The following is a 22,516-nucleotide window of genomic DNA, read 5'->3' as shown; positions in this document are numbered from 1 at the left end:
GTTTTGATAGCTGGTTCGTATTTAACCTGCTCTTGGTATACTTACGCCGATTACAGCAGGGTCGAAGATTACATCAATTAAATTGTGCAATGGTATGCACTGCAGCATCGCATGAGGTAGCGCAGGGGGTGGTGGTTCTCGCCCCATCCTAGCTACTAAGGCTGGCAGGAGCTGCCGAACGTAGTCCTTGCTGGCTTCTCGCAGTAAGGCACAGACTGCTCCTTCTGCTGGAGCTCTGGCTGCCGAAACCTGCATCAAGAATATATTTTTATAATGTTATCGCATGGACCTATACGGCTGGTAAATAAGCTGCTAGTGTGCCATTCGCTTATTACCTACCTACGTAATATCTACAATTAACTTACCACAAACTAAACAAAAGAACAGATTTACTAAGTGTGCGTAAGCACCTATGAATCTACTTACAAAAGTAAGTATATTTGGCACCCGTTTTATTTCTAAATGAGTTAATGCAAATAAGATTGTTGATAAGTTCGGGCGAGCCTGTTTTACACGGTCGCTTTTATTTGGGCACCTCGTAAAGCTTCTTAGGCCGACAAAGACAAAATATAACATTTAAAACTTTCGCTTTTTGAACACATATTAAATTACATTTATGACCGGGTCTATAGTAGCGAATTTAATTTATTACCTTTATTTACAGACGTTGTACAAGCGAGTACATGTGCGGCCGGCTCGGCGTGCTGCACTGCACTTTTTCTGCGTCTAGCAGAGCGTTACACGCTATGAAGCTGGTCGGCCGCCTTTAATGTCGCTCTCCAGTTTTCATTCTAATCCTATTGAATATATCGACGAGGATTCAACTATATTACCTCTTCGCTTAAGGCCCACATGTGTTGTACAAGCGAGAGGGCGGCCGGCTCTGCGCGCCGCACGTTCTCTGCGTCTAGCAGAGCACTGTGCAGCTGGTCAGCTGCTTTTACTGCTGTTATCCAGTTTTCCTATACGAAAAAATTAATTTTTTTGTTATTAACATTTATATGCGCCCTTTTTGAGGTCTACGGAAATTAATAAAGTTTGAAGGAGTTGTAATTTTGTAATCTTATAATGTATTTTTTTAGATCTGTCAATGCAGATTTTTTTTTCTCTGAAATCGACGCCATGGTTGGTTAAAACATGACTTAATTAGGTAGATGGATAATAACTTATCTATATGTAGTGCCAATCTTCATAGAAGTATGTTGGGTTACTCACCCTTTATAAAAATGTGAGTAAGTATAAGTACTTAACACATCAATCAACTTAGCTTCGTAACTGTATTTCGTTAATTAATCATAACTCGTGTCAAGTTACTGGGTACCTATATACCTAATATTGCGTACCTACCTATTAGTACGCAATATTCCAATGACTGTTTTAAATGTTAGAATGCTAGGATTAAATCTACGTATAATTTCATGTATCCCGTCGAATTTCAATGATTCATTCAGTTAAGCGCCATTTGAAATAAGCGATAGAAAAGTGCTCGCAAATTGATCCCGACACGCAAACATTGCTTTGAACTATTAGGTACTAGAGCAATTGTTATTTAATTGACAAGAAAATCACTCGCCAAAACTATACCGTTCAGTTAGTGGTGGTTAAACAAGCCATTGAGAATTATGATGATTGACAACTTTTACTCATTCATTTACACACGCTTCCACACGAGCAAGGAAAAAGGAAGTCGTTCGATTTGTAGTGTACTCGGATGTATTTGGATTTGCTAATGCTTTGTCTATTGTTAAGTAAAACCGCACGTGCAACTACCTGCATAAAAAAATGGTCCGGTCACTTTAACCGGTTATTGAATTACAACTCCTATAGAAATTGAAAAAAGATTCAAAATGAACAAATGGAAAAATAATTCGCGATTTCTTATGTGGTCCCTCTACTGTTACTGAGTGCCGGCGAGTTGAACGCTACAGAACCAGTCTAAAATGTGTCCTCGTGATGCGTAACAAAGGCGCGTTATCCGAGAGCGCACCTACACTGGTTTTTTGAGCATTAGACTAACCCGCTCAGGTGCCAATTAGAATTTGCGGTTTGCGGCCTTGCAGTTTTACTTAACAATAGACAAAGGATTAGCCGTTCGGGGCCAGCTACAAGTCTAACGAATATACCTACTTACGGTCGTCTACCAATACAACTAATGTCATAAGTAAGTACTAGGTCGGTAGTCATAGATCGATCAGACGTACCGTATTGTGTAATTGATCCGAAATATGTTTTGGGACTATTCCTAAATCTTCCCATTGGTAGTGTCCGCGAAGTGGTGAGGGTCCGCGCGGAGAGAGGTAGTCTTCTTCTTTGGGCGGTGATGACGCTAGAAGGCTCAGCACGAATCTACGAGTAATGAAGAGCAATTGTACTAATCGGTATTACCTATTTACATTTTAGGCTGTGAAAATGTCACTTAAAAAGATGTAAGAAATTTTAATAGATTATAGTTATCTTTCTTACCCATCCTGCTCTAGATGTAGACGTGTTGATCTTCGGCGAGGAGACACTGTTGGACTTCGCTGTAGATTGTGAAGCACCTCAACTTCTCTGTGTGGTTCCACTGGACTCGGAAGTTTATCCGGAGTTCGTATCTCAGTCAAAGTCAGTGTAAACCCCGAATTTTTTAAAATGTCCTCTGGAGCTTCGTTCTTAGACCTAAAGTAATCATATAGTTCACTTAATGATTTCGATTTTAATTTCACTTTACTGTAAGTTGCTTCTATAGTGGGGTTGCGAGGTTTGTTGTTAATAACTGGTAATGGGATTCCACTCTTTTTAGGTTTGCTTTGCGATTCCCTTTCAAATGCTTCTCGTTTTATCTCATTCATTTTACTCACAATTAATGGTGTTACTTGCATAGACGCTTCCTCGATGTGTGTATGTTGTATGGCTGCAGGTTTGTTTTGAATAGCATCGTCTTCACTCGTTGCTATGTTTTCGCTGTCAGGTGTGCGAATTTTAACACTTTCACCTCCGAATCGCACCTTTTTAACTACAACATCCATGTCTTCCGAGTCCCCATCGCTATATTTCAGCATGTTCCGATCGGAACTATCACAATCTTCTTCACTACCCGTATTCCTCTCAGATTCAGTCTCATTCTCCTCTAAAACAGTCATCGTAATTGCAGTATCGGAGTCGAATTTTATTTCAGTTTCAATTATCACTTTTGCGTAATTATTTCCAAAATATGGCACGTGGTTATATGACTCATCAGATGAGTTATCACAAGTTGAAAGTCTGATTGGGGTAGGTACAGGACTATTAAAAACATGGTTTATTTTAACCAGCTGATGGCTGTTTTTATCTCGGTAAGTAGTTTTTCTCGGAGCATAGTACACGTCAAGCGAATCTTCATCATACACTTCACACAAAATTCGAAATTTATCTTGCACTTTTGGCTCTAATCTCGACAAGTAAATCATGTAATCTCTCGGGCCGACAACTCTTCTTAGCTTAATAAGCGATCTTAACGCAATATCTCTGTGTACATGATCAAAAAGTTTATCTCCTAACGTTTGAAAAATAGGAAACGTATCCAAAACAGGGTGCCTTCTTTTTAAAATTGCCATAACTGAAGGAATGGATAGAATTAAGCCCGTTATTACATTAACTTTGGTGTCAAAATCGGCTGAATGTGGTCTAATGTTATGATAAGAGCACTTGTCTAAAATAGCTCTAGCCGCGCATTCTGGGTCCTCGCAATGGGTGCAAAATACTTTCAAAGCATCTAGTGCAGCTTTGCGGACGTTAGGGGAGCCATGTCCCAGGTTATCTATAACTTGATCGAAAGGGAACGTCAGTGCGTTGCCAGAGAGCGGCAGGAGATCAGCGAGCACGCGAAGAGCATGGAGACGGACTTCCCATTCAGGGTGCGTGAGGCGATCCCTTATAGCGACGTAAAGGAGCTCGACGTCGAGGTCTGGCGGCAGCGCCCGGGCGCGGAGGACACGGTCCCATAGCGGAGCGAGGGGCGGAGGCGCCGTCTCCGGCAGTTGCATGGTGGTGGACTGAGCGAGCCGGCCGGTCGCGTGCCCGGCGGCGCCGCGTCGCGAACACAACTGGGTTAATGATCGGACGGTACGCCACGCCGTCCCTGACCAATCGATGGCTCACACATGCACACTTTACCACGACCGCTAACTTAACCCCATAACGTTTCCAGGCTGAACTTCTACCTACACACACACAACCATGAAATATGGTTATTGCTTATGTCCTAAATGTTAAGTTATATAAATAAATTAGTACTTTAATTAATAATTAGAAACCGGGTCTGATTACAAATTATGAAAGAAAGTCTTTTTCGTGAGGGTTATTTAGAAGGTATATATTTCGCTCTTTAGCGATAAATGCGATAATGCCGCCTGTTGGCTTCCCTTGCTTAGTTAGCTACTTATTAAGCTGATTTTGTTATTTCTTTTGGTGATGTTAGTTATATGTTATTGTTTTATGAAATCGAGATCCTTTACACCCCAAATGTTTATGCCCTCTGCTCTCTATACTTACCAACTTTGTCTTCTCTATCATCAAATTTCAGCTATTTAGGCCACGTCGGTAACAAACAAGTATATAGTCCACTCGGTGGTAATATAGCTTATAAATTATGGACGCTTGTATTTGTACCAAGGGTGTCATGTGCGCGATGCACATAACCTATTTAAAAAAAATTACACTATTTCTGAAGAATCCCATCCCCAACCAGTCCCAACGCCAAAGAGAAAGGTTCTTAGACGTCGACCATTTTTTTTGTAGGTACAAGAAAGGATGCTGGGAAATAACAAATGCATATTTATAAATATTAATTCTTCACACTCATAGCTACCGAAATTTGATTAGTTGACCTGACCAGTGACCACACCAACTGGTAAAGGCCCTCTTGATTATTTAAAAATTATGTATTACGTGCATTTGGAATTGATTTGGTTTGATTTTTTTGGTATTTCATAGGTAGCTAGTATCTTGCTCGCGTTGGTGTGGTGAAAAATTGTATTTCACTCGGAGGCGAAGTTTGTTTAACCCTCGTGCCTCGGAACCCTCGCAACGCTCAAGATTCTACTTGTCGAATTTTTTCTCTTGCTCGGGTATCAATATTAGCACGAGCGGTTAAACAATAACTTTGCTCATGTTGTAAAAAAAATAACTATTGTCTCGAATTGCCAAAAATGTTTAATGTTTGATATTTTTGCAGTTGAACAATTTTTTTTACATCAAGAAATATTGTAAGCGATATGCTATTATTTCGTGAAATGGAAAACGATCCTTTGGCCCATCGTTCGCCGTCTGAAGGCAGGATGAGTGTAATAAGCCCTTAACTTATCAGTGGAGAATAGGCAGTATAGGCACGGTAAAAATACTATATTCTTCCTATGCAAATAATATAACCCCAAAAAGAGGTATAAGTAGATTATTCTACTGTTATATTGACAAAACTTCTTTGCCAGACTAATAAATACCTATCAAATTTACAAAAATCTATTGTTTATTATTTAATTTTCTTGATCTAAGTTCTGCCTGGACCTGGGAAGATATAACTCCGTGGACCATGATATTTATATATTATCACACTAAATTGAATATTTTTTGATCAAGCAGAAACGAAACGCAATCCGCCATGTTTTATTAACTGTCATAAGGGGGGAGTCGCGAGGAAAACAAGCCGTGTTTGTTTTATTATTTTTGATACCAAAGTCTTTTTAATTATAATAATATCAGAAACATATTCATCTCCACACCTCTATGTATATTATGAGAACTATTAACGGTGATTTTAAGATGTGTTCCTGTAAAAAAAGTACGAATCAAGTGTGACGCGGATCAAATAGAATGCCGACAAGATGAAGCTTTTATCGCTGCTATTTATGATTATCACGACACCCTACGTCCCGATTGTCTTAGCTCAAAATGAAAATTGTACGAGGCCTAATTATCGGTGTGACTACAAGTTATCGGTGGAGAAGCTTTCAGAGACTTTGGGTAAAAAGTTCAATGAGATAGTCGGAACGGAACTCGGCAGCGATTATTCCACGCATTTCGAAGTACGCACCGCTTCAAAAGTGAGCCGAAATCAACCCTCTGATAATGACCTGCTTTTCACTATCGCCAGTAAAATAAGCTACAAGCTCTCTTCGGCGGCTACAATACTTAAAGATATGAGCAAAGCTATTAGCGGCAACAATACTCCGTCCTTCACGTATCCCTGTCCGTTCAACTCTATACGTAAGTCAGTGTTTATTAAAAATGTTGAATTATTTGAAAATATGCCTTTGGACCCTAAGTCCCAAAGGTTGGAGCGTTTCAAGGATTTAAAAGTGAAACGACAGTATTATCTTTCACATATTGACTATGCAACAGATAAAGACTGTGTTACAATGCCACACTCTAATTTGAGATATCTTTATCACAAGGTTGTGCACCCAGACTCAAAATTAGTTGTTTTTATTATTGATAATAACATGAGCTCAGGATCATTGCAGCATGCAGTAAGAGTAGCGCGAGAGATGGCCTATGCTCTACAAAGCACTGATGTTATTGCATTGAAGATGACCAATACTACTGGATTTCTGAAATTTTATGAGACATGCAGTAAAGATGGTGTATCCAGCCTAGGCAATGCTACCGATAGCAACAAACTGCTATTACGGGAGTACTTTTCATTGCTGGACATTGCCCCCTCAAATGTTTCACCTCTGACTATAAATAAAGAACTAAAAGCTCTACTTGCTGAGAAATTATTACCTACCTACAAGCTGTTCGTATTTTTGACAGATACTAAGATTTTAAAAAATGAAACATGGCTGAAAGTCTTTCCTTATTCAACAAATGATGATAACATGAAGTTTGCCATTGGTCTGATATATGAAAATGATGCAGCTAGAAACAGTTCTTTGGGAATATTTCACATGGATAAGTGGCACAATCATTCCAGCAACCACTCTGTGCTTAGGCTGCACATCAACAACAGTGGGGTGGTGGGGCAAGTAGCATCAGCATTTATTTCACAATTACCTGATAAATATCAAAACAATTTAATCATAACTGAAGGCCCACTCTGGGAAGCAACAGAGAGAGACTTTATGGTGTCCTTGATGCTGCCTATGTCTCCTGGGATTCTAGGATTAGATTTATATTGGTCTGATCTTGCAGAGGATATTATATACTTTAGGGATTTAAATTTAAAAAAGAGAGCATTTGTAATGGATTTTTCAGGTAAAGTAATTATGCACTCATACTTTCCAAGACCTGAGACAGCTTCTGAAAAAATCAAATTCACTCACTTGGAAAGTGTTGAGGCTTATGGCTTCATTCTCAGTGTAAAACAAGAAATGGTGTCCAAGAGTTCTGGTAACTTCACAGTGACTGATCAGAGTTCTAGTAAATCCATTGTTTATTCTTGGAGATGGGTTGAGAAGTTGTATATTGTTTGTATAGTTTCAGAAACAGTAGGAAAAAGCTTTTTTAACAAGACTAACATTTCCCTTGCTAGAAGCAACAAAGAAATATTATTTCATAGATTAGATTTATTTCCTCCAAAAAATGGGAAAATTTGTCGTCATTTCAAACAAATAGCTACAATTGATCAAGGTACAGTTTATTTGAGTCCTTCTAGCTTTCAGTCGCCATTCACTTACTTGTATGATATGGGGAATGGTCATGAAGCAGTTACATATATGCAAAACTATTTGGCATATTTGAAAAGCGTTGCTTATGGTTTGCTTTCTAATCCGGGATTGAAAAATGAAATTCAACAAGACGTGGGATTTCTTAATTCTCTTTTGACGTTTTATAAAAATCAGCATTTGCATGGAACCTATTCCAAATACATAGTTAGAAGGTATGCAGTAACTGAAAGTGGTGTACTTGTCATGTATCCTGGCACAGTTTTAGAATATGACTATGAACCTGTTCGAAGACCCTGGTTTACCTATGCCTTAGAAAACCCAGATAAAATTGTTCTTACTCCTCCAAATTTAGATGTGGGTGGTGCAGGATATGTAGTGTCCATTTCTTATGCTTTAAAAAGTCCTCTTCATCCCACTATGGTAGTCTCTATGGATGTCACCATGGGCTTCCTTTATAAACTCCTAATTGATAGCATGCCTCTATGTGAAAAGCCACATATTAAATGCTTCATTATGAATAATAGAGGCTATCTAGTTTCTCATCCAGGCTTAATGGATCCTAACAGTTCTGGCCCTATTGAACAGCAGCATATCACCCATAAAGAGTCTATGATCGCAACAGATATGCTTAATCACAAAGGATTTGTCACAAAAAGACTATGTAGTAATTTCTATGATAAGACTATACAAAGATTTTATGAATTTAACACTTCTCTCCCAAACATTCTTTCCAATACAGTGTCTGGAGACCACTGTGTTCATTACTACATTGCAGCCATTCCCGGTACGAATGCCTTTATAGGTCTTGTAAACGCGTCTTGCGTTGCAGCCTCTTTTTGTCCCTGCAGTATGGTGGATAGGCTCTGTCTTAACTGCAATCGGATGGAACAAACAGACTGTGAGTGCCCTTGTGAATGCACTTCTGAAATATATGAGTGCCCAAACACAAATTTTACTAAGTTCAATCAGGAGATTCCCATGTGTGGAATGATGCCAGAAAATAATAACCACAAATCGCATTATTTTCACAATTTTGCTGAAACTTTGCAGGCCTGTTTCGATTTTCAATGTGAAACTTATTCAACACGTTCATCTTGCTTGGGAGTATTAGGTTGTGAGTGGTGTCAGGTTGATACAGATGGACGTTCCCAACTTTCGACGCCATATTGCACTTCTCAGTCTTCGTGCTTTAATGGAGTTCTCGGTGCCGTTACTCCATACGGCGAGGGCACCTTAGGACACGTCAGTAGAGACGTGACAGGAAACTATTTAGGTCCGATTGCAGGTTGTATTGTTACTATTAGTCTAGTAATAGCCGTTGCCATATATTGCTACAGGCAAAATGTTACGACGGCCAGTTGCCATAATTTATATGTAGATGGTCCTGCCGAGACTTGGCCGGATGCAGACGTACAAATGAGCCATTTACAGTCTGATGACACTCATGATCTTTCTGGGCAAGATAAACTATTGCCAGCTATGGAAATCGAGGCCCCCATTTCGCCATATAGGGTAGTGACCGGTTACAGACGCCCCCACACGGCTGGAGGCTCTGATCACGGGTATTCTACGATGACTCCGCATGAGGACTCTGAAGCGACCGGATTTTCGGTCAATGATCCAATAATTCTGTCAGATGACACAAAATCAGATATAAGCTGTCCACTTCCAGCTAAGATTAAGCCCAGATTAAAAGCTGGCGATCTTAGCGTGACTGTTCTTCCCTGTGGCAAAAATAGTGTAATAGCTCCTGTGACTGTTCATAGACATATGGAAGCCTCATAATACAATTATTATTCATAATCTACCTCTGTTGTACATAGCATTAGATGTTAATGTGGTCAAGCAGCTTCATTTTATTAAATGTGATATATTATACATACTTGCTAATAATGTAAGTAAATTTAGTTAATGATTTTAGTATCAGAATTTTGGTTACTACATAATGGTGCTCTTCCTTGATTTCTGTACTTATTTTTTTCATTTTTTATACATTATTTGTGAAGCAGAATATTAGATAAATAGTATGTTAACTGACTAGCAATAAGAACTGCCCCCGGGTCACTGAGCTATTTAATTTAGTTAGGTACTTAATTGTTAGTTTTCTTTCACAAAGAGTTTTTCATATGACAAGCTTTCAAACTGCAATACGTAGGTAATAAACGTTCATCCTATTTACATGTATTTCCTGACTACCTATGTTGTCTTGCCTTTGTTATTTGTAGCGCTAATTGATCAGTGTTCAGTTATGAAGTATTGTATTTTGGCTATTTTTAGACAAAGGCTATTAGACACACTGTCACTATACAATACAGGTCTATTTGTATGTAAGTTTTATATTTTAACTTTTTGTATTAGCATTAAGATACAGTAATTTTTATTTCGAGAATGTGCCAGTGCCTAAGTAATGTATTATTAAATTAAGCGGACATATTTTTAAGACTGAATTGTATGTTGCATTTACGTGATGTAAGAATAAATTTTCTTTTGTAAAATGGCTTATTTGACATCTCTTCTGTTTAAAATAAAAACAACGGGTTGCGCTCCGGGAGTGCCGGCAGAATTGAAACTTGAATATTAACGTTGTGCATTTTTGATATTTTGGAGAAATTGAGTAGCAGTTTTATAAAAAGAGATAATTGTCTATTATACCTACGTAAATAAATTGGAGTGTGGAAGATATTTTGAAATGCGAATTTTAGTGTTAAATAATGTATAACATATACAGAGTAATTCATGAGACGTCAGTAGGACTACAGCCTACACAATCAGTAAATGTTAATGAATCGTTCACTATCATATAAGTAAAACAATCACGCTTCTTTTCTGTTATTGTAACTTTTTGGTAAGGAAAAATTTGAGTATCTACAATCATGGACACCCAACAACACAAAGATACAATACAACACAATTAACAAAGATTAAACCATTTAAACCTCTTTAACCGTTATGGTTATGACAGCACTTTGATTATGAAGAAAATAAAATGTCACACTTGAATAAGATACGATTTTTCAAAAGTAACCAGGCTTCGATGACATTCAATGACATTCAATTTGCACGTCGCCACAATGTCACATGTCCGTCTTACGAATTTTCAATCTGACGGTCACGTGACACCTGACGCCTTGACGTGAGTTTAACATTTTTTCCTCATCACAAAAAGTGCACAGCGCCGCTAAAGTTTTCACTTCAAAATAAAAACATTGTTTTGGAATGTACAACTCTTTCAAATGATATCCCACTTGACCTAATAAGTATACTTTGAAATTTTGCACCCACTCCATATTTGATATTTTTCATAGTACCTACCTAAGCAAATAAAATAAAAACTTTCAAGACGTATTGGTTAGCTTTGTTCATAAAAATTCCAAATTTCAAATCGGCAGCGTAAATAGTTCTCGAAATATTCAGCTGCTTCTGTGACACACGGACAGAGTCGTACGTAAGGGTTTCGTACGGGTACGGAAACGGAACCCTAAACAGGTGTAGCGCCAGGAATATGATCTGACCTAGTGTGTTATTTTAAGCCCTTGAGATAATATAAACAATTCTTTGTTTACTGTGTCTCAATTATTAGCCAATCATAATTATTATTGGCTAAATGACGATGTCACGTGTTTGCTTTATTTACATTGCGTTGAGAACATAAAAGAACCGACTTAAAAATAAAGACTAAAGATGACTTAAAGAGTAATATTTAAAATTTATTATTTAATACTACTAGTTAAAAGTACAGTGTATTTTCAAGTAGACATTTAAATGTAAATTTTGATATACCTACTTAAATGTTGGCTTTAGCTTAGCTTCAAAGGGTTATTCTCTCTAGTTACCACCAACTCGATTTGGTGGTAACTACTGGGATTTTTTTTCCCAGTAGTTACCACCAAAATTTGGTTAGCGTTGAATACTAATAAAAACAGTCTAAATATAGTGCTTTAATCAATAATTAATGAAGTCGAATTAATCATAAGTTAATTATTTATTAGTTTAATTATAAGTCGATGACTGTTTCAGTAAACTGCCTTAAAAGTGATCACAAGTAGTCTTTGAATGATTTGTTTGTTCGTTCGTATAATTAAATTTAAATTTTTCCATCGATTTGGTAGCTAGTGTGGAATACCTGAAGACATACAACAGAACTGATAGGGTCTTAGTAAGTAGACGTGTTCTGAATTGAGATCGCAATCGAAACGCTATGTAGCTGACCACCCGCGGATATACCTTTATCAAGGTAGAATATATGAAGCTAGGTAATTCAAAAAGTGTTTGACTAATACTCAATTCAATGTGAATAGTTAGAAACTTTACATTAAGGCTCCAAGGCGCAGCAGAATATTAAATAAATAAATATTATAGGACATTATTACACAAATTGACTAAGTCCCACAGTAAGCTCAATAAGGCTTGTGTTGAGGGTACTAAGACAACGATATATATAATATATAAATACTTAAATACATAGAAAACACCCATGACTCAGGAACAAATATCCATGCTCATCACACGAATAAATGCCCTTACCAGGATTTGAACCCGGGACCATCGGCTTCGTAGGCAGGGTCACTACCCACTAGGCCAGACAGGACCGGAATTGTGACGTTATTTATTGAAACAGACCTGATTGTCGATGGCGCTTACGCCATTATCAGCGATGCTCCTATATAAATACAACGCTGCGCTACGCAGTGCGGCGTAAGCGCCCTCGACAAAAGATTCAGATTTCATAGATAACGTCACAATTAATCCAATTTACAATTAATAAGATGAATTTCAACCAAACGTTAATTTCTCTTTATCTTTTAATTTTATGCAATTGCACCGGTTTTAAAATTGTTGATCATGATCACTTTTAAAGCAGTTAATCGACTTATAACTATTTATTAAAGCACTCTTTATTTATACTTTACTATTTCTACTGTTTTTATTAGTATTGAACTCTAACAAAATTTTGGTGGTAACTACTGGGAAAAAAATTCCACCTTTTACCAGTGGTAACTACTGGGAAAAAAAAATCCCAGTAGTTACCACCAAACCGAGTTGATGGTAACTAGTGGGTTTTTTTTCCCAGTAGTTACCAGTGGTAAAAGGTGGGAAAAAAATCCCAGTAGTTACCACTGGTAACAACTTGGTGGTAACTAGTGGGAATAACCCGCTTCAAATCACAATTTGTATGTAGTTCAAAGTAGTAAGTATCTGTATATGGAATAATTAGCAGTAGTAAGTAACAGTAGATGTAAAACGACTGATTCGAAAGAATCTTTACATATAAGTAGGTATTATTCACTTAACAATAGTGCTGATAGTTTTTGGGGCACGCGCTTTGTTATTGTTCTACAATGGCAAACAAATTATTTTGGTCGGTCGAGTACCCGATAGATATAGTTTGACAAGCCATCTTTTTCAGTAGGAGGCAAATTTTAAAAAATGTAAGTGCAGGGTCGATGTCACGAATAGATTTCAATTTCGTGCCTTTTCCCAGTGACAGAACAGCGTAAACGTGCAAAACTTAACGCAGGTGGCCTTGAAAGATATGCTAAATAAAAAAAAAAAAAACAAATCACGGACTACAGACTTTTTTTGGGTTCTGTCTCTTTTCGGTTCGCCAGATTATGTAACTTTACAAAGATTGTACGACCAATCGACCCTTCGCGCCTACTTCTTTCAAATTTGTCACCTTTTTGTACCGACAAAATGGTTTCGCCTGACTATTAGGCCAATTCGAACGTGCACCTGATTCAGACATGGTTTCGATGTTAGGTCAGATGCAAGTTTGAATCGGCCTCTATATATCAGTACTAACAGCATGACTACTCGTCGTCGAACCGGATGTGCGTGTGCGTGGGCTGCGGTGAGGCGGGCTCGGGCGGGGGTGCGGCGCCGCGGCGCTGCAGGCGCGCCCGCAGGCGCTCCCGGCCGCGCGGCCGCGGCGTCGCGCGCCCCGCCTCAGCGCGCGCCCACTGCTCCTCCTCCTCCGCGCCCGACAGGATGCTGGCGCGGTTGCTAGAGTTGGCGCAGTACTGGAATTTACAGCCGATTTAAATACTCGACCGATTCTCGTGAAATTTTGTCGCCGCCGTACCTAGCAGTCGGCAAAGCTTTTACGAGAATCGGTCGACAAATACGACCCGTATGGGAGAACGGTCCGACAAACAATACAAAATAGTAAATTATTGTTGAGGGTCGGAAGTAGCTACTTGCTCCGAAGCTAGCAAATTGCCTTCCAGCTGAGCCATGTACAGTGATTTTCTCAAGAAAACATATATTTTCACAGAAAAAAGTAAAAACCATTGAAAAGATATACTTTTCCGCCTTTTTATTTAAAAATAGAAGCGCATCTTTCTGCCTAAATACGCTAAACACTTGAGACAGCTAAATAGTCGCGCTACCAACAATAACCAATAATACTAAGTACTGACCATCTGTTTGACTCTTGACGATTGACTCTTAAATAAATTAGTGGTAAAGTAATTAGATGCAGAGGGCCTATCGCGAACACCGTCGCCGCGCGCTCGAATATGCCAAAATGTATGCGAAAGACACAACAAACAATAACACAGCTTGTAGTGACAACAAAACTAATAAAAAATATCGTTTTTGCTCTTCCGATAGATAGGAAAAGTAATTAGACATTCTCAATATAAGTACACCTATGGTTATTATTTTTAATTATGATATACGATGTATGTCTCTTTATGTTTTCTATAATGTTTTTCTTTATTGTGTAACAAATATCTATCAAGTTTAAACTTCAAACCAAGTTTTACAATTCATTTTTGCTGGGTTCATTGTGCGGTTTATAAAACGGCGTAAACAATGCGGTTACTGCACGGAGATGTTTCGCAGTCACTCGTCGGAATGGAACGCATACATGGAATATTATAATTACTTATTGCTACTTATCTTTTGTCTTGGTGTCTGCGGAAGAGATCGATTTTTAGCGATAAGACCGCCTGTTCTTAGGTAAGAGTAGGTAGTCTTAAGCTTGTATTTCGCTTTCGGTGTATTTTTTAACTGTATGGTGCACAATAAAGAATATTTACTTACCTACTTACTTACTTAGACATCTTCTATAGAATCTATAGTTAAAGTAGGTATGTACTTATTTGTAAAATCATTTCTGAGCGTCGGCAACCCTAGCGTTGCGCCAGTGCGCGCGGTGCGGGGAGTGGCGCGTTGAAGGTCACTCCATTGTATTTTTGTGTAGGTATATAAACGGTAGGTATTTGCGTTTTCTTAGAGAGATAAGTATCTGTTGGTAAGAACTATTATATAATCTGTGACAGTACTAATGGTGCTACTTTCCCGCACGCGTGCGGGTATGAGCACTTTCCGTGCATATGTCTAAACTTTAATGAGCCATAGGTACAGTAAAACGTTGTACGATACACGTGCAAATACCTAGGTAATTCGCAACTCGTGTCAATTTACAACACTCCCTTCGGTCGTGTTTTAGTTCATCACCACTTGTTGCGAATTTCCTACTTTCCGCACTTGTATCGTATATATCAAATAACTATTTCATTTTCCCAGTCCAAGCCGCTCAAGCAGAAAAGTTCACCTAAAATTAGCTCTACTGTAGCAAAACCCGAAATGGGTTCGCCGCAAATAAAATATTCAATAAAGGATCATCTGTTTACTTACTTCGTCAGCTGCTTTTGCTGAATCAAAGCGTATGATTATCTCCGACTGACCCTCTTTAGCATCCACGTGCAGGGCATGGATGTTGCTTCGCACCTGTAACAGTTGGAGATTATTGCACATCTGTGAACTCATCAATGATTTGGACATTAGTAAAAATTCGTTAAAGCGCGCGGTTGTTTTAAGCGATAAACGCAGTGTTGAACGCTTGCGATTACGAAATGTAGGGAAAATGACATTGACGATGCGTTTGACGCTGCGTTTATCGCATAAAACAACTTATTGTCATTTTCCTTACATTTCGTTGACGCATGCGATTAACGCTGTGTTTATAGCATAATAGGCCAGGCAAGGAATGCTCAGAAAAAGTTATAGAGGGAAATGCTTGTAACACAATTTTTGACTTCGTTACTTTGTTTGGACTAGTTAGGAGCTGAACATATCTTAGTGACATGGCCACTTATATAAAATGAAAGTTTATCTTCTTTGTTTGGATGACTGCCAATAAGAGGCCGGCTTACCAGCGCAGGGTAGCTAGCCCTAGCAAGAAGTCTGAATAAAACGCTAGGAACATGATGATGATGACTATTGATGAGCCTACAGTAATTATGGGACAAGGTGAACAGTGATCATACCATTCGTTTAGTGTGCCTGATATCGCAGCATGGTTCTGGCAGAATCTCTCTGACAAAGACACCTGGGATTTTCTTCAGGGGTGTGACATTCTTACTGCTGATCGTTTTTCCGGAATTTAAAGCTGTAAATTAAAATATTACATAAAGGACATTATTCATGTTTAATACTTTCTCTTTTTTTTGAAGGTGAAAGTTTGTAAGTCAAGAAACTCAATCACGAACTCGCGCGGGGGTCTCGCTTGCTCTAATACATGTACGGACAAATAATGAATAGAATCAGGCGTTACTTTGCGGAAATCCATACTTATTTTTAACAAAAAATACTACTTTGCTAATCCGCAAAAAATAACGTGCTAGTTAATCAATAATCAGTGCTAACCCGTTATACTTACTTGCGTATTTTTAGATGCAGTTAATGTTCCCACTCTCCCACCGCAAAAATAAATACGCAAATAAATAGAACAACCCACCACGTGTTTCGCCTCTCTACGAGGCATCCTCAGGAGATGCTGGAGATGTTGACGGTCTGACGCCCGACAACTGACTCACTAAGTAAGTCTGTCTAAGGTAAGGTAAGTTCTGAGTAAGTATAACGGGTTAGCAGTGATTGACTAGCACGTTATTTTTTTGCGGATTAGCAAAGTAATATTTTTTGTTTAAATTATGTACGGATAAGTCTGAGCCCGAATGAGAGCTGACTAATCTGATTCCAATATCGTTTAAATATCGGTTTGATGTCAGGTGCACGGTTCGAATTGGCCTGAGAAACTGAACAGATTATTATTAAATTTGGCACACAAAAAATACAAAAATACATAACGTACTTTTGATTTGGGAAATTATGTCTTAACTAGTTGACGCCATTTTACATTTCATCACATGGACGTGGAGTCAAAGCATTAACTCCTTTATTTATATATGGAGATAATGATATACGATTTTATACCGGCACTATTAGATGTCCTCCTTCGTCCTTATAAATTTTATCTACACACATATCAATAAACCCTCTATGATGCCTTCAAAATCCGTAAATAATGGCCAACATTACGATACAACAAATACCGTTTTGTTACAACAAATTTCTTATCTGTGATAATGTAGTTATTGCTTCATAACTACATCAAAATCGATTTGGTTATGCATTCAAATTTGGAACATCTCTGGAAAAAAAGCAATTCGATTTGACCTCTACTCTAATATCAGTCGAGATGCCTTTTTGTACGAAATGAAATGTCAATTGCATACAATTTTGACATATCTCGCATGTTAGTTTGTATCGAATGATACGGAAATAGGCCTCCGACTCTAGTTTGTCTCTGATTTAAAAAAAAACTACATGCGTGAAAAAAGTTTTCACTTACCGCCATTTGACACAGTACAGTTTATATTTTAATTAGTTTTAAGTATAAAATGAATATATTTTGTTGTTCTTAAGGTAACTATAGCAAAAGTTTCGTGTAAAATGAGCGATAAAAATATTTCGGTGACGCCACCATATATTCGCGAGTTCCGCCAAGAGAGCAACGATTTGGCAACGATGCCCCAACGGAGGTTGTAATTTGGGTTAGTAAATATTTCATAGAAAGTTTATAATATGTGGGTTGATAAAATAGTGTAGTATGTCACTTCGTTCGTTTTTTAAACCCACACTCGTGTATTTTAATGCCTTTTATTATGTAGCAGTCACATAAAATACTATTAACATCCCCAAAAAACTAGTTGCCATTATTACCGCAGCAACTAAAGAGAGTAGAATGTGAGTCAGAGTAGGTAATGAGCTGTCAGAAGAATTCACGTTTATGACCGGCCTAAAGCAAGGAGAGGCCCTATCGCCTGTGCTGTTCAATATAGCCCTGGAACATGTTGTCCGGAAAGTCTTAGTGTTGGACATAGGGGTGGATCTGAACGGCAAGCACAAGGTGGTAGGGTACGCAGATGATCTAGCTTTATTAGGGGAGAGCCGTGAACAGGTAACGGAGGCAGCTAGTGTCCCGGAACGAGAGGCCTCCAGATTAGGTATCAGGATCAACCAGGCAAAATCCGATTACCTCTACATGAAACGTTACAAGAGTACACGCGTCCAGCGTGATAGTCTTCATGTTGGGGGTACCGTCTACCGTGGAGTTGACAAGTTTCGGTACTTTGGATGCACTGTTACCGACACAAACACCCGAGAGGAGGAGATCAACATACGCATCCAAAATGCTCTTCGGTGCAGTGCAGCCGTCCACAAAGTCTGGGCTTCTCAGCAAATATACTAAGTTACGGATATATAAAACCGCTATATGGCCTATCCTTATGTATGGCTGTGAGGCCTGGTCTCTGACACTAAAAGAAGTAAGTCAGCTCCTGGTAGCGGAGAGGAAAGTTTTACGCAAGATCCTGGGACCTATTCTGAGAGATGATGGCACCTGGAGAATTCGGAAAAATGCCGACATCGAGGAGTTAGTGGCCGAGCCCAATATCATCGGCGAAACGAAAGCCCACAGACTTCGCTGGTTCGGTCACCTACTCAGAATGGGAGAGGATCAGGCTGTCAAGAGGGCGTTCTTGGGACGACCATCTGGTAGCCGTCCGGTGGGTCAGCCCAGGGTGCGTAGACAAGATGCCAATCGTTAACGCTCCGTAGCGAACGAAACGCAACTGTCTCTGTCGCACTAATATGGAAGAGTGATAGAGAGAGATAATTACGCTACGCTGCGGAGTGTGAACGATTGGCATCTTGTCTACGCAGGCAGGTATCGCTGGGAAGACAGTGTGGCGGCGGATCTGCTTCAGCTTCGCGTCAGTAACTGGCAGGAAGTTGCGCAGGATCGGGACAGGTGGCACGCTCTCGTTTCGAAGGTCAAGATTCTTTTTGGATTACTGAGCCAAAATAGTTACTTAGTTACTATTGGATGTCACTTGCCACCAAAAAACAGAGGATAAAATTAAAAGAAAACCCGTTGGCATGTTTTAAAACTAAAATGTCTTTTGTGTATTTGTTTATGTTTAACACCACTGCAACCCAACCGCAATATTTTGCGGCAGGTTTTGGGTGGAAGTTCATAATAGCAGATCATTATCTACATCTCATCTACACACAAGAAAGAAATACAGTCCGGCCAAGCTAAATGCACGGCATTGCAGTGATATTTCTATGAACATATGATGATTAGGTATAATGACACCCAACACTTTGTTGTATCAAAGTAGGTGCAGAGCTTAGACGGATCCTAAACTAACAATTACCTGTGTCAGCTTCCATCGGAAGTGTTGCAGGCTCCGGTATAGCTGAATAGGAATTCTTCCTATTATACAAATTAATCTTCACTTGTTTCATATAATTCCTTTGCAGGGTTAAATATTTATTCCTTAATGCTTTCCATTCTGATCTCGGCAAAACTTGGAGGCCCCACAGGGCTCCTTTTGGAGCTTCTTTTGTGTTTAAGCCATTTGGAGTTTTGCTTTTAGTTTTGGCTGACTTTTTTTTGTTTTTCTTCTTAGTTGGTGAATCTGCATCATCCTTGGATTCATCGTGGCTAGTTAATTCGTCTTTAGGTTCTCCTTTTATGCGCACCTGTAAAATATAATTGTGTCTGCTGATTTGTGTTTAATGAATCATGTTTCAATGAATTAGGGAATGTAAAAGGTTGCCAGAGCTCAATGAGGGGGGCGGGTTTAGGGTCGGCAACGCGCATGTAACTCCTCTGGAGTTGCAGGCGTACATAGGCTACGGAGGCTGCTTACCATCAGGCGGGCCGTATGCTTGTTTGCCACCGACGTAGTATAAAAAAAAAATGTAAATTTTTGGGTCTCCCATTACTCAAATTCATAAGCAGATATTGGTCAGTATATGATTTTGCTCAATAAATAGTAGGCAGCATATCATAAACTTAAATTAAGTCCAAAAAAATCAAACATCTTTAAATAGCTTTGATGGTTTACATTTTAACACATATTGGATCAGCTAAATAAATATTCAATCAGCAAGAGTTTACCAGTCATCAGCCGAAACAAGAGTTTAGCTGGAAACGAATTATTTAATAAGTTCCATTTTATGTTTTGAATAAAAATATTACTTACATCATCTATTGGCGTTGTTATAGTTTTACACTCATCCTGAAAAAAAAAAAAAAAATTTGTGATGGTAAGAAATAATATACACAGTATTTTTATTGAGCCCCATTGACTAAAAAAACACGCCATAAACGCTTAGCCATAAACTTTCGGTGTATGGCTAAGTAAATTTAAAAAACTAAATGGAATACTTAATTTTAGTTTTTTTTTCATACATAGTAATTTAATGCTGCATATAGCATGGACATTAAATTTAACTCATACAAGGAATTGAAACCTATGACATGTTAATGTCATTTTGAACATTGATAGTCCGAGACAGTATAGTAGTTCCCCGATAATCCGTACACAGGCTAATCCAGATGTTGCTGTAATCTGAACTGCCGAGTGATCCCTTTCTTTGAGGGACAAAGCTTTTGCTTGGTCAATAGCCGGGTCCACACAGAGCGAGCATACGCGCGAGGTAATTAAATCACGCACAAAACGGCCAGTGTAGAAGTGCACCGCCTAATAAACATGGCCCCGGCTAATAAATAGAACCAAAGCAGACAAAATAAGGCAAGTTCTTAAAATGATTCTGCATTTTCATCACAATTATATAGTGTTAAGTTACTTTGTTTTTGTAATTTTGAAATCTCATTAAATATATTTTTTTAGAATATACTAGACGTGTTATAAGTAACTAACATACTATAAACAGGGGTTGCTTTTTTTTTTAAAGTATGGATTATCCAAGCCCTACTGTACTTGCATTTAGGTGTAAATGTATGAACTTGTACTAAACACTAATCATTTAATTAATATGTAAACAGGCCCTAAGGTAAGTACACGCTCATAAGGGCCTTATTAGATAAAAATAAATTATCGTCAAAATGGAGATAATTAGAATACCAGTGTCTTTGAACCACTCGGTGTGGTCTCTATTTGTAGTTGCTTTCCTCTACAAAGTAGAAAAACGCTAGAATTGGCTACAAGTTTAGTGCTAGGCAAATGTTAGCAGTGAAGGCATTAAGCAAAGTAATGCACCCTTGAAATTAACATAATGACAGATATGAGTTAAACCCTATCCTTGGCAAAATTAAACTTGCCCCTGACAGTGCAAAAAATTTCTTAGGAAAAAATACACAAAGAGTATTAAAACTTACAGTAGGAGTATCCCTTTTCTCAGAATCTGAGTCTTGCCCTGGCCTCAGTTCTAAATTTTTGGGCCTTTTATCCTTACATTTCCTTGATTTTTTCCTAGGTGGTTCATCCTCTTCTTTAACCTTGATATCTTCTTCTTTCACCATAATGCCTGTTTCTTCTTTTACCTGATCAGATTTTACTTTCTTGTTGTCTGCCTCTTCTTTTACCTTATCTGGCTTTTCTTTCTTTATGTCTATCTCTTCTTTTACCTTAACATTATCTGGCTCCTCAATAGAAAACATTTTAACAGAAGAAAGTTCCTCGGGTGGCATGCTTGTGGGCAGTCTGCAACCCATCTTGGTGAATGCTACTATGCAATTATGTGCATCCTCGGCTCTATCAAATTCTATAAAGGCATAACCCTGGAAGACAAAACAATTCTGATCAAAATCGTGTTAAAAACAAAAACACTAACTTGGTTAGGGTATGATAGTATTTTTTTTTGCTATAAGTATTTGCAGGATACAGTTAAAAAACTGGAAATTTGTGATACAATATGAATTCAGGTATCCATGATTTTACTAGATAAGCTTAGAAAATATATATATAAATGTTAAACTGTCTATGTTAATAAATAAAATTTAACGTAAATACACCTTGATTCTCTGTGAGTTTTTGAACTTAGGTAATGAAATGTAGGCAATATGCCCATAATCTGAGAACACCTTCTCAAGCCACTCCCGGTTAGCGGTCACAGGTATAGATTCAACATACACAGTCCTGGATTCAGCATCATATGGTTCCACTGGAGTTTTTCTTCTTATCTGAAACATAAGCATTTGTTAACAGTTTGGTTAAAAGAAAATAACTCAGAATTCATATTACTTATTACAAGAAATCTGTTACACGAACAAAGCAGACTACTTGATTACCTTCTGCCTATCCTCTGATAACTCCAAAATTGTGGAAAACTTCATAGCTTTCGCGATATCAATAACGTCCTGCGTCATGGCGCGAATTTTATTGAACTTTAGAAACACTTCTATAGGCACATATGGGTCGGTTTTAACTAATTCTCCGAGAAATCTATCTTTTGTGAGATTTGCATCACTGAAGTAGAACTCCATTTGCTTCAGTATTTTATCATATAAAAGTTTTTTACGATGCCGCATTCTCTTCCTACCATGGGACTCATGTTTTGTAGTACTATCTGTAGTAGTTGGAGTTTCCGATTCCGACATATTTATTTACTTAACACAAATCCACACCACAAATCACAATAATAAACGACTACCGGCTATTTTACTGTTTATTTGAGCTCAGAAAAGAGGATGCCAAGATACAAAGTATCAAATCAAACCATAATCAAACCCTGAAATCAAACCTACAAAATGTAACTTGTCAATTTGACATTTGACGTTTGACGTA

General features: G+C 38.2%; 3 protein-coding genes across 5 annotated transcripts in view; 1 reads left to right on the top strand and 2 right to left on the bottom strand.

Annotated features, from left to right (window-relative positions):
* LOC133534794 (uncharacterized) overlaps positions 1-4,944 on the bottom strand; it is a 259,834-nt gene extending 254,890 nt beyond the window's left edge. For both annotated transcript variants that reach the window (XR_009802086.1, XM_061874069.1), the window contains exons 1-4: positions 2,464-4,944; positions 2,202-2,346; positions 834-962; positions 46-249 (exon numbers count right to left, since the gene is read on the bottom strand). Coding sequence is in view for 1 of the 2 variants with exons in the window: in XM_061874069.1 (XP_061730053.1) it covers positions 46-249; positions 834-962; positions 2,202-2,346; positions 2,464-4,004 (2,019 nt within the window). In the remaining variant the exon portion in view is untranslated. The remainder of the gene's footprint in view (positions 1-45; positions 250-833; positions 963-2,201; positions 2,347-2,463) is intronic.
* Positions 4,945-5,519: 575 nt separating this feature from the next.
* Positions 5,520-10,120, top strand: LOC133534791 (VWFA and cache domain-containing protein CG16868). The gene has a single exon (XM_061874068.1). The coding sequence runs from the start codon at positions 5,841-5,843 to the stop codon at positions 9,408-9,410; it is 3,570 nt and encodes a 1,189-aa protein (XP_061730052.1). The 5' UTR covers positions 5,520-5,840; the 3' UTR covers positions 9,411-10,120.
* A 324-nt stretch (positions 10,121-10,444) lies between these two features.
* LOC133534800 (la-related protein 7) lies at positions 10,445-22,516 on the bottom strand. Of its 2 annotated transcripts, XM_061874079.1 has the most exons (9): positions 22,021-22,516; positions 21,745-21,912; positions 21,358-21,510; positions 21,109-21,315; positions 19,970-20,005; positions 19,136-19,463; positions 15,902-16,023; positions 15,270-15,362; positions 10,445-13,645 (listed from the first exon to the last, which is right to left on the bottom strand). In XM_061874079.1, the coding sequence occupies exons 1-9, from the start codon at positions 22,327-22,329 to the stop codon at positions 13,436-13,438; spliced, it is 1,626 nt and encodes a 541-aa protein (XP_061730063.1). In that variant the 5' UTR covers positions 22,330-22,516; the 3' UTR covers positions 10,445-13,435. The 2 variants fall into 2 exon arrangements, with proteins under 2 accessions (XP_061730063.1, XP_061730062.1); XM_061874078.1 differs by having other exon boundaries at positions 21,109-21,510; positions 22,021-22,514.

This window comes from Cydia pomonella, chromosome 2 (assembly GCF_033807575.1).
Source record: "Cydia pomonella isolate Wapato2018A chromosome 2, ilCydPomo1, whole genome shotgun sequence".
NCBI lineage: Eukaryota > Metazoa > Arthropoda > Insecta > Lepidoptera > Tortricidae > Cydia > Cydia pomonella.
The sequence above is the reverse complement of the archived record's forward strand: the minus strand, read 5'-3'. Positions and strand labels throughout refer to the sequence as shown.

What these genes read in the sequence shown, in the direction of transcription:
- LOC133534791 (XM_061874068.1), top strand. Translation starts at nt 5,841, where the DNA reads ATGAAGCTTTTATCGCTGCTATTTATGATTATCACGACACCCTACGTC.
- LOC133534800 (XM_061874078.1), bottom strand. Translation starts at nt 22,329, where the DNA reads ATGTCGGAATCGGAAACTCCAACTACTACAGATAGTACTACAAAACAT. An exon ending in TATCAGAGGATAGGCAGAAG is followed by an intron (nt 21,913 to 22,020) that starts GTAATCAAGTAG and finishes CTTATGTTTCAG; the next exon opens with ATAAGAAGAAAAACTCCAGT. An exon ending in CAGCAAAAGCAGCTGACGAA is followed by an intron (nt 13,646 to 15,269) that starts GTAAGTAAACAG and finishes TGTAAATTCCAG; the next exon opens with TACTGCGCCAACTCTAGCAA.